This window comes from Gallus gallus, chromosome 3 (genome assembly GCF_016699485.2).
Source record: "Gallus gallus isolate bGalGal1 chromosome 3, bGalGal1.mat.broiler.GRCg7b, whole genome shotgun sequence".
Lineage (NCBI taxonomy): Eukaryota > Metazoa > Chordata > Aves > Galliformes > Phasianidae > Gallus > Gallus gallus.
This window is the reverse complement of record NC_052534.1, coordinates 65,489,320-65,500,617: the sequence shown is the minus strand read 5'-3', so window position 1 is coordinate 65,500,617 and position 11,298 is coordinate 65,489,320. Positions and strand designations below refer to the sequence as shown.

Sequence of the window (11,298 nt, the reverse complement as noted above, 5' to 3'; positions counted from 1 at the left end):
ATCACCTGTCTTATGCTGCTTTGTGTTTCTTACCCTTTATTTTTTTCTCAGTAGATACTGTTGTTATATACCCATTGCGTACCATAGCTTTGGAACATGAGTCAAAATGTAGGAGTAACATACAGTGTTACTGAGAGGAACTGAGTTTGCATGGACCACTGTGAATCAGCAAATAATCCTTAAATCCCAAATGTGTATCATAACTTAAATATATGTGCTATGCTTTCAGCATCTTAACAACAGACATTTAACTGTGTGGGTCACATGCTGCTGTAGGAAGAACATACTGGAATTAGTGTTTTTCCTAGAATTTTATCAGGACCTGGTTCACACACACGTATGTATATATAATTGGTATTGTTGGCGTTTGAGGATTTACTGTCAGACCTTCATCTTTCATATTCCTTTTCAGGCTATTGTCTGTACTCTTGATCCCTAAGGACAGAGAAAGGTTGATAGGAACCTTTGTCTGTGGGAGATTTCTGCAGATTTTCAGAGGTAAGAAATAGGGGGTCAGAGATCCTCATTAAATATTCTATTTTGAATCGCTTGAGTATTTCAACTTGAAGTTCGATTCTTTTTGACATAGCCATGCAAATGTCAGATTTCAGAATATTTCACTTTATAATAACACAGTTATTAAAAACTTGAAGGTGGCAAAGTATAATCTCCTTAAGGTCTTTTTTTCTTTTTTCTTTCTTTCTTTCTTTCTTTTTTTTTTTTTTTTCTTCAAATAGCCTTTCTGCAGAACTGAGTTAGTTATATTCGTACTGAAAATGCAAATGAATAACAATGCACCTTGGAACTTGGAGCTTTTTCTCAGATCTTTGAAGATGAAGTGTGAATTTTCAGATAGATACAGAAGACAGTTTGAATTCTGGGAAGATTTCTGCTTAGGCAGTTTCCCTCTCCTAAACACCATGAGCTTCAAAATGAATGCAGAGGTGTATGTGATGTAATTCATCAGATAGAGAGGTTTTTTGGTGCATGTGGAATGGTAATTTCAAGGTCCAGGAGGGTGCTGGGAGCAGAAAAACTCAATTTATTCTCTACTCTTTCCTGCCTATGCAAGAATCCTTTAGTTTATAGTATTTTTTTGTTCTGCAGAGAAAAAAAACCCTGCATCTCTGAGGCCTAGACTGGAAACTTGCCACCGTTGTGGGGATGCATTAAAGAGAAATAAACGGAATGGTAGTAGTTTATGAATCTTAATGTGTTTTTTATTCATTCATATTTTACTGTATTTTTTGTTTTCCATATATAAAGTATGCAAAGGACTGATTAATCAGAAAAAAAATATATATATTCTTTAAAATATATAAAACTACTGAACAAGACCAAATCTAATTGCAGCAAATATGTCTTAAGAAAAATACTGTTTTTTCCCACAGCTTGGTTATGGATATGAGAAAAAGGTTGATGTAGGTCTAAGATGGACAGTTTTTCTGAGTACGTGTATCAGTTAATGTATAATGCTCTAGTTAATACCAGCACTCAGTAAACTGTGATGCTTTTAGAGGGCAGCATATGCTATTCTTGGCTATCTCTGCTTAGCAGCTGCAGACAGCCTTGAAAAGAGTTTCAGTAATCCTTGTAAAAAATCTATCTAAACTGGGAATATGCTGTCCTTTTCTCTCCAGCAATAGCATCCTGGAGACCAGGGCCAGAGGAAGTTTAGCTGAAGCTGTGGCATCTTGAGATAGATTAGGGCAATCTGTCAACTGTCTGCCAAGGAATAGAGAGAGACTTCTGATTCCCTTTTTACTCCTGGTGCCAGTTGCACAGCCCTGACACTGTGCAGTCTCTGGCACCAACTGGGAGACCAGCTCACTGATCTGAGAACTTCACTCCAACCCCCCAAATAAGATCTCAGTCTGGAAGCCCTAGAAGTTTTCTACTTGCATTCTAGGTAGTGGCTGGGAGCAGGAAATTGTTGAGTAACTGTATTATTTTTGATGTCTGAGAAAAGTACATTTGAAGGCAGCTGGATTTGGGGACCCCACAATGTGCTTGGTAAAGAGCAGGACCCATTGCTTCCTTCTGAATGATGAACAGTGGGCTGTGGAGTGCTGTAGAGAGAGGGCTCAGCATCAGTGCCAGAATAGAGGCCATTAGTCCTCGGGAGTGTTTTGGCTTATAGTTGCAGGGAGTGGAATGGGAGATTTGTCCAGGAGAACACATGGGGCTGAAAGCACGTGCAAACTGACAAGGCTGGTGGAGGGAAAGCCTGTGGTTGCTGGAGTCATGCTGTCTTCCCTTGTTCATTCATCACTGTAATTGTCTGATAACTGCAGGTTCTCGAGACAAGCAGAGAGGCAGTGATGCCTCCTCTCCACCTGCCAAGGAGTCCATGTGCCAGTCCATTCAGAGCTCGCTGTTCTTCACCCACAGTGAACCAAGACCACTTCAGTCTGCCGAAATCCTTTTCCTACTGAAAATGAGGAAGGTACTGAGTGGTATCTTGGAGTGGTTCCTCTAGCTGTCCATCACTTCAAGACCTTTCGAGACAATTGTCTCTTCTGTCTTTTCCAGATTTAATTAAGCTGTGGTTTCCAGCTCCTATTAATTTTTAGTCTGTGTGGCGGTGTCCTTTATTCTTGCTATTAGTACTTTTCCTGCTCTGCAGCTGGCCATATTTTGACTTGGTTCCACCAATAATTTGCCCAATCATTATAAAACTTGATGTCAACAGTAGCTCATTCTTTGAGGAAAATATATTTAAATCTCTTTGATTCCTTGTAGCTTATCACAGAAGAGACCAAGTTTTGCAGGTGATTTATGTGTGCTTGATGTTAAAGCATACTGCAAAGGCCTACAGTTTTACTTCCATTCCCCCGCTATAAAGACACAGGATTACGTAGCTCACATCTGCAGCCCTTTGTATCCCTTTGCCTCCTGTTTGCATCTTTCTTTTTCACTCCCACTTCTTCCTCAGAAGTCTGTCTTTCAGGGTATGTTCTACAGGAATGTCTGGTTTGAAGATTACTTCTGTAAACTGGAGTCTTGCAGTAGTTTCACAAGGAAGTGATAATTTATGAAATAAGGATTTGTCTGAAACTGTGACTATGATTCTCCTTTCTACACTTTGTGCTTCTGTTATGCTAGTGCAAATAAATGAGTAAGTATATTTAACACTGTAGAGAAAAAGCCTGAAATTGGGAATTTTCTCTCTCCCTACCTCCATAAGTCAAGTATAATTCTAAAATTACCTACTTAGTAAGTGGTCAGTTTATATAAAGTATCTGTTCTAAATAATACAGTGCTAGAACACCTCCAAAAATCTAGAAGTGGGATAAAAACATTCTAATCTTTCACTGTTTATTAGCTTACATAATTAAGTATACTCTCTGCTGCCAATCTAATTGAGCAATATTTAAATGAGTTGAATGGAAAATTATGAAATAAATCCTTGAAAACAGTTATTTGCAATGTAACTCTATTAATTGGCTTTATTCTTTAATATGCAGTAGCAGATTTTTTCCTGAGAAACAAATTGGGACCCAAGATATGGAACAAAATAATGTACAGGATTTATTTTGGAAGAAACATATTTAATATAATTTTTATTTCTTTTATAATTCCACATTTTCACGTAGCAGATTGGCCGCACATATACTGTAAGAAATGGTAAAGCTCACTCTTGTGGCATAATAAGAGAACTGCAGAAGCAACAGCTCTTTATTCTTCAGTGATTTTTGTTTTGCACAGAGATATTAGAAGTGATTTTTGTAAATGGATCCTTGATGTTTACATTTTTTTTCTCAGCATTGGTGATGAATAGAACATGGTTCCTTTTGCTCTATAATTCCTTCTTGTGGTTTAAGACACTTCACAGGATTGATGCAGTGTGCTATCAGGCTGCAGGACATGTATTGATGCTTACAGCACCACTGACCAAGGCTGCTTTACTAAAACTCACTGTTTTTTCATCAATCATGAAATTACGAATGCAGCCAATGAAGGAGTTGCGTGTAGTCAGGCTGGATGTTAGCAGAGACTCTGGAAGAAACAAATTTTAAGGAAAAAGAAGTTAGAGCTGGTGAAAACCAAAACAATCAGGCTGGTAGAATGATCTGTAATGGAACCTAAGTCTTCTTAATCGCAGCTCAGTGCTCTATTCCAAAGCCCATGGCATAACTGATACTATCCATGATCCAACCACCCAGAAAACCGTGTAGTCTAGAAAAATTAATTAGCTGCTGGAGTGGAGTAGCCAGCTTCTGGAAGAATCAGAATATATGAAAAATGGTTTTGTTCCACTGAACAACTTGCATGGATGAAAGGAAGGTTGGTGACTGCAGACTAGTAAGATGCTGGAGTAAATATGGGGATTTATCTTCATTTATGTAAAAGTCTCAATAATATATTATCAATAGAAGCTCAATCTTGCATTTTTTTTTAAAGCTACATTTTATTTAAATAACAAAGTAGATGAATCCCAGGCAGTGAATGTGTTTGTGATTCCTTCTGACATTACATGTGCTGTCATCCATATCTGATTTGTTAGGTTGCATTTAGTTTACCATGTTTACAGGTTATTAGTTAGTACTATATCTTTTTTGTTGTTGTGAAGTTCATTATAAGAATCTTCTATGCCAGAATGATAATAATATTATAGAGCCAGTGTATGGCATTGCTTTAGTATTCTATAATTTATGTAGAAGTAGAAAGCTCTATTATGAGGCAGAACACCGTTTGCAATTACTGCTTTATATTACCTCTCTGGGAAGAATTCTGTCCTAATAAAACTCCAATTTGGATTTAAAGAGTGAACAGGCATGTGTGCATAGATTTTATGATTCCCTTTAGACTCATTTTTCCTTTTGGTAGTGTTGGATGGATTTGAACATCATACGCTCAAGACACTAATCCAAGATAAGCAATATAATAAATTGTATAGTTAGAGATGTTTCTGATAGACATGCAAGGCACAGAAAAATAATGCTGCAAGTTTTCAATGAGAGATGTACAGGAGATGGTTTAAAAATTGGATCACGTAGTGTTGATTACAGTTTGCATAAGAACCCCAACAGAGTAGCTCTGTCTGTTGAATAAGGGAAGTAAATGTAGTAATCTTGGCCCACGCTACACAGATGGTCTGTGAGTCACAAATTCATGTTAGCAGACATCTGTGCAATAGGACTGCACTAGTCAGAATAAGAATCTTCATGTTTTATATTGTGTTCAAAGATGCTATTGCTCGAAGCAGAGGAAGGCATCCTAGCAGCAAAAAATCCATGACACTGCAGTTACAGTGAATTTCCAGTTTCATAAATGAATGAGTAAATAAATAACTTCTTTTTTTAAAAAGTAAACCCTTATTGGAAAGGAAAGTGTATAATAAGTTGTTTTTTTTTTTTTTCTGGTTAGCAGGCTAGAGAACTGAGTCCATACCCAACTCTCCAGTAACAATGAATGTATTAAATTAAATGAAGGAAGACATTTTTCTTTTGAGATGTGAGGCACAACATTCCTGATTAGCTTTTGAGCCTTTGAATTTTCCCAGGTTGTTCACATGGGTATGTTTTGTTCTTTTTTGAAATTAAAATTAATCTTAAAATTATAGGATGGTTTAGGTTGGAAGGGACCTTAGTGACTATTTTGTTCCAACCCCAATGGGCAGGTACACCTTCCACTAAACCTGGTTGCGCAAAGCCCCATCCAGCCTGGCTTTGAACACATCCAGGGATGAGACATCCACAGCTTCTCTGGGCTACCGGTTTCCATGCCTCACCGTCATAGTAATGAATTTCTTCCTTGTATCTAACATAAATCTACCTTTTTTAAGTTTAAAACTGTTGCCCAATGTCTTTTCAGTACACCCCCTGATGAAAAGTCCCTCTACAGCTTCTATGCTTCCTGTGGAAACTGTTGACATTTGAGAACAAAGCAGCCAAATACTCACCTGGTACACCTCCAATAAACACTGGCTCCCTGTGGTCAGTTGCCTTTGGGTTTAGTGGCCCTACTACATGGTTGACTTCTGAGTCTACATCCAGCTGCACCACGTTAGCATCTCTAATAACTGAAAGGAGAAGGAACAGATATCAAAAAGATTTTCAAAAGTAGCATTTGAAGTCTTTATGACAAAGAGGTGTACCTGTTTGATCTAAGTGGTTTGATTTAGTCTTTGCTTGGCTATGAGCTGTGGTTACTGTCAGTGCTAGTGTGTGGGCAGATCCTGGCACAGAACAGGGTCAAAGCAAGATAAGAGAGTGGAAGCAAGGGTATTTCTGAATGAGGTTCTTGATTGCTGGTGCCTGTGTCTAGACTGTGGGGCATGCTCATACAATGGTGGGCTGCTGAATAAAACTGGTTGCCAATTCATTCCCAGTAGGGTACCTATTTGAATGCAGTGAGTTTTTATCCTTGCTCGTTCCTTCAAAAGAATACTAGAATACATAGGGAAAGGGCATATACTCAGGTCTCTTCTGTATGCAACATGAGGAGGCATCCCACATGAGCATTCAGACAGAAAAGTAAGGGAGTCCAAAGTACCGGAGGTTTAGATGTACTTTTTGACTTTCAAACCAAGGAATGAAGGATGCCTATCTGGCACAGGAGTACAATCCTGACTGTAAACCTCTGTGTGAGTGCGAGGCAGGGGTTCCTCAGATCTGTACTGCTGACCTCTTAAGGGCAGCATACTTGTGCTCAGTACTGGCTTCTACTGCTGTATTTGACCTCTAATTGGGAAAAATGGGAAAAGAAGAATATCATCTGGTTTACATCTTGAAAAAGGTTGGCAGCATTTTCATGAGGCAGTCTTGTTCCCTGAACAACAAGCATTCATCTTGCTTTGTATTTGGTAGGAACTTGGTCTTGTCCTCCCAGGACACTCTACAGTTCCTGTGTCTGAGTGAGGAAAAGGATTGCCACTTCCATACGAACTGCATCTTGACAAAGAGAAAGGGAAGACCTGAAAATATTTCCAGTGCACTGGTCCATGGAGATAGATAACTAGGGAGGGAGATTTTGGCACTGTTACCTTTCTTAAAGGTATGATCATGCTTTACTGACCTGCGATTCGGTGCCATCTGCCATCGCAGAGACTCTGTTTCAGTGTCACTGAAGTTGAAAAATCTCTGATTCCATTATTCAGTTTCACAGTAACCTGGAAGAAAATAATGTACTTGTTGCTGTAAAACCCCTTCTGTTCTTTTTTTTTCTTCTTCTTTTGTGAGAATGGAGTATTCCCCACTCAGAACATGAATAGTATGTAAGTGAAAAAAAAATACTTCAAATAATGAAATTATTCAGAATAAAATATCAAATTCACAGATTTATTTTTAGATTCAATAGTTCTAAATATTTCTGATTTGAACTCAGAGTAGAGTTCAAAAAAAGATTCAAAAATAAGAGCTAATTTTACTCCGATTTTCTAGTACTGCTACTCTATAATTTCCTGTGTGTTAAATTAGTGTTTAGAGGCATCAGATGATGTTTTGGCATCTTGATAGCCACTTAATAAGAAAAACAGTCATGAAAAAACTAAGTATAAACAAACAGACAAGATCTGAGAAACAGATAGGGGACTTTAAGAATGACTTTTAGGTTACTTGTTCAATTTTACTGGGCAACCTCTGGCAGAACTAGAAAGTGTACCTAATTTTGAATTTTATACTTCAGTCATTTGGATGAATTTTGTACTTTAATCATTTGGATGAGTACCTTCCTGCATGGAAACACCACTGTAGTAGCAGAACAGCACCCCATCCCTTTTGCAGGGCACGAGATTCCCAGTGGTGGCTGTTGGATAAGATACACTGAACCTAGCCACTCAGGGTTGGGACTAGGTGAACTTTAAGGTTCCTTTCAACCCAAGCCAGCCTCACTTATATATCCTTCTCTTTGGCTGGCAGTTAGAAACTAGGACAGTTAGATACTGCATTGCAATTGTTATGGAATATCTAGACTGTCCAGTCTCTTGACTATGCTGAGTTTCTTTATTGAAAAAAAGAAATTAAAAAAAATAAAAATAAAAATCACTGCTCTAAACCTTTGCTTTTTTTTTTTTTTTTTGGTCTATTTAGACTGCAACTTACTGTTGCATGTGTACAGTGGAGGGACCCAGACTATACTGATGAACATAACAAAAGATAGCACCGGCAACAACTACCTGATATGTTCATTTCAAACTTCCCTCATTCAATTAGTAGCATTAGAAAAATCCGGGGATTTTAGAAACCAGATCAATAGACAATCAGAACCTTGCCTTTTCCTCATCTTTCCCTGTTACACACATTTGCTAAAGCAAGAAGAGAATGTGCTCAACCCAGACTTCTCTTTTAACATACAAGAAACAAAAATAATCTTACTTATTATACATTTTTAATATGTGGATGAAAAAATAGTGCCAAAGTATCAGTGCTCTGGTAATCAAATATTTATTGTTGGCATCAGTAAAGTCATCTGATTTTGTCTTCAGTGTTATTTTTTTGTATGTTAAAAGAAGTATCTGGGTTGCCTAATCTAAGCAGTTAACTTATCTAGGAGAGAAATAAGAATCAAATAATGGCAAATTTGTAAAACAAAAGCTGTAGATAGCAGAGCCCAACTAGATAGTGGAGGAATCAGTCGGAGGAGTGGAGGACATGTGACCATTATACCTGTCCATTTCTCATGTGCATATTCAGGTACTCTCCATTCACACTGTGGCCATGCAGTAAAATTCCTGAGCTACTTCGGGGACGTATTTCAAAAACAACTTCAAATTTCAGACCTAGACTGAAGGATTCGTCTGTGAGAGAGAAGGAAGAATGTTATTTTTGTACTGAGTTAATGGTGAGCCTGAACATCTACTCAGATCCAGGGTAGAACCTATTTGTTCTGCCTTCAGAAGTATTAGAACCTGTTCCAATATACATACTTGAAGAGATAGCATGGTTTGCCATCAACGACCCATTTACACTTTTGTTTGATTTTGTTTAAGTACTAATAATAGTTTGCTTGTGTTTTTCATCATTCGAAAAAAAAAAAAAAGATTTTGTTAAATAATATTAGCAATGAAACGGACAGCAGAAAATAGGTCCTATGTGGGTGTTTGGCAGTTTCTTATTGTGCAATCTGTTAGACATTCAGCAGTCTTTATATGGTGAGTGGGAATTCATTTGAGCTTTGATGATTCAATAGCAGAAAGTCCCTTTTTCAATCTGCTGGCAGGCCAGGGAGCAAAGTGGAAACACCACGTGGTTCTTCTTGGTGCTGCAAAATGTGACCCCCCAAAAAAGCCTTCTTAGAACATTTCCTGGAACACAGTAGACCTCAGTGACAGAAAAGATGCGTCTGTCATCATTATCAAGATGTACAGAAACTCTTTTCTTAGAATTTTTGAATTATGTGTTATTTTATTAAGTAAAAAATAAGGAATGTTGGTGTTCTTGGTTTTAGCCAAATTGACTTCTATGTTTATAATAATTGTTACCATATTGGAATCTGTTCCCTTGTGAAATTATTCTAATTATTTAAAATATATACACCCATATAGATATATTTACGTAGCAACTTGTTAATTTTCATGGGGACATTCTTACCTGTCAACATCACTTGCCTAACACATAATGATCTGCATCTAATAATCTTTGCAGCTCATAGCCTTGGAAATTACCACATTCTTTAGTGAAATATACTGTTTAGAAGTACAGTGAAAACTGTGGCTTCATTACTGAATATATTTCAGCAGCGTATTACCAAGGACGACATATCCTCCTTCTGATGAAAAGTACGTTCCTGCTTCTGATGGGCCTTCAAAGCAAGGAGTTACACTAAACGTTTGTGAAGCTGAAGTAATTGATCTTCCATTGAGCTGTAAATTGCTGAGACAGCCACTAAAACTGTAGACTGAATTAATCTGGGGGAAGAAAGAGCATGATTGATAGAACCATTGGAAACAGAGTGCAACTAGAGCAAGGTAGTATTGTTCATAACACATAATCTCAAGGCAAGACAGTGGTCAGTTTTTCCTGAAGAGTGTAGCTGTCTTGTTAGGCACGTATCACCAAAGATTACCTTGAAGGAGTCTTTTATGATGTTGATTTTTTCTTTAACACTCCTTTCTATATACTTCAATATCAAAGATATAGAGCAGAATACTGATTTCTAGGTACTGTCTCAGAGCTACTGAGACAACACTAAAACTTATATATCTCAGATCTTAGGGTGAAATTGATCTCAACTAATTTTACCTCACTCGTCTAAGCTTGAATGTTTCTAAGACTTCTCTCTTTCTCAGGGACCACCGGCTTTCCAGATGCTGCAGCAAGTCTACTGAAATGTAGCACAGCTACTGATAGTTCAGCTCTGTGGGAGCTTTGCTATCACGTGAACTGAGCTGTGAGCTCCTCAACATGCTGAGGATATACTTTTCTTTGGACTCATCCCTATAGGCAGCTTTTGCTCTAGCTGTACATAAACATATGGGTGATATAATAGCTGTCTGATTTACCTGGATATTTTTCACAGCTTTTCCTGGAGCTACACCCCCGATATACAGTGGTTCAGTGACTTGCCAGGTATTAGCATTAACATTGAAAGTTTCTTCTAGTACTCGGAGACCATCAATTATCAAGCGACCAATATTTTTGCCTCTAATAAATATCACCTAGAAAGGGAGGAAAAAAATTTGGAAGATTACTTTCATACATTGAGGGAACATTCTGGTGCAGTGGAAGAAAGTAAGAAGTTAAGAAGAGAAGCTTCTGATTCATTCTTTGCAAATCAATTTTATTAACTGCCAGTATTCTTTGCTGGACAACCTTCTCTCTTCACATTCATATAAAGGTTAGATTGTAAAACTGCAGTCTTACCATTCTGATGTATGAGGCATCACAGGGTCTACTGAGATCTGCTCATCTTATATTTGCATGTATGATTTGTTGCAACAGTACTATCACTATTAGTATTTTCATGGCCATCTCCAGTTTTATGGTCTGGATTCATCCAATCAGCTTTAAAGACTTAAGCACCCAAGTTAGGAGCTTAGTGACTGTAGACTCCCTCTATAGTCAGTGAGGATAAACAGATATGTACAGAAGGAAATTCACCTTGCCCCTAAAGTTGTCTTTTTATTTTCATGGACTACAAAGGGTGCCTAAGATAGCTATGTTCCCAACTTAGGCACTTCAAAAAAATTTGCTGAACAAAATTACCGTAGTCCTTCCTTTCCTACCTTTTCCCTCACTATTCTGCATTTCTGCACACTTCTCTTATTTCTATTCACAAGATACTTTTGGGAGTTCCTGGATTTTTATAGCTGATTCACTTTCCTATCCCTTGTTAAGGACTTGATAAAATACATTG

The 11,298-nt window shown here is 37.7% G+C and overlaps 1 protein-coding gene across 2 annotated transcripts in view; it reads right to left on the bottom strand.

Annotated features, from left to right (window-relative positions):
• Positions 1-3,422: 3,422 nt before the first annotated feature.
• The window catches only part of LAMA4 (laminin subunit alpha 4), a 96,384-nt gene continuing 88,508 nt past the window's right edge, over positions 3,423-11,298 (bottom strand). For both annotated transcript variants that reach the window (XM_004940298.5, XM_419780.8), the window contains exons 33-38: positions 10,445-10,600; positions 9,691-9,850; positions 8,610-8,740; positions 7,021-7,114; positions 5,906-6,025; positions 3,423-3,999 (exon numbers count right to left, since the gene is read on the bottom strand). In XM_004940298.5, coding sequence (XP_004940355.2) covers positions 3,854-3,999; positions 5,906-6,025; positions 7,021-7,114; positions 8,610-8,740; positions 9,691-9,850; positions 10,445-10,600 — 807 coding nt within the window. In that variant the 3' untranslated portion in view covers positions 3,423-3,853. The remainder of the gene's footprint in view (positions 4,000-5,905; positions 6,026-7,020; positions 7,115-8,609; positions 8,741-9,690; positions 9,851-10,444; positions 10,601-11,298) is intronic.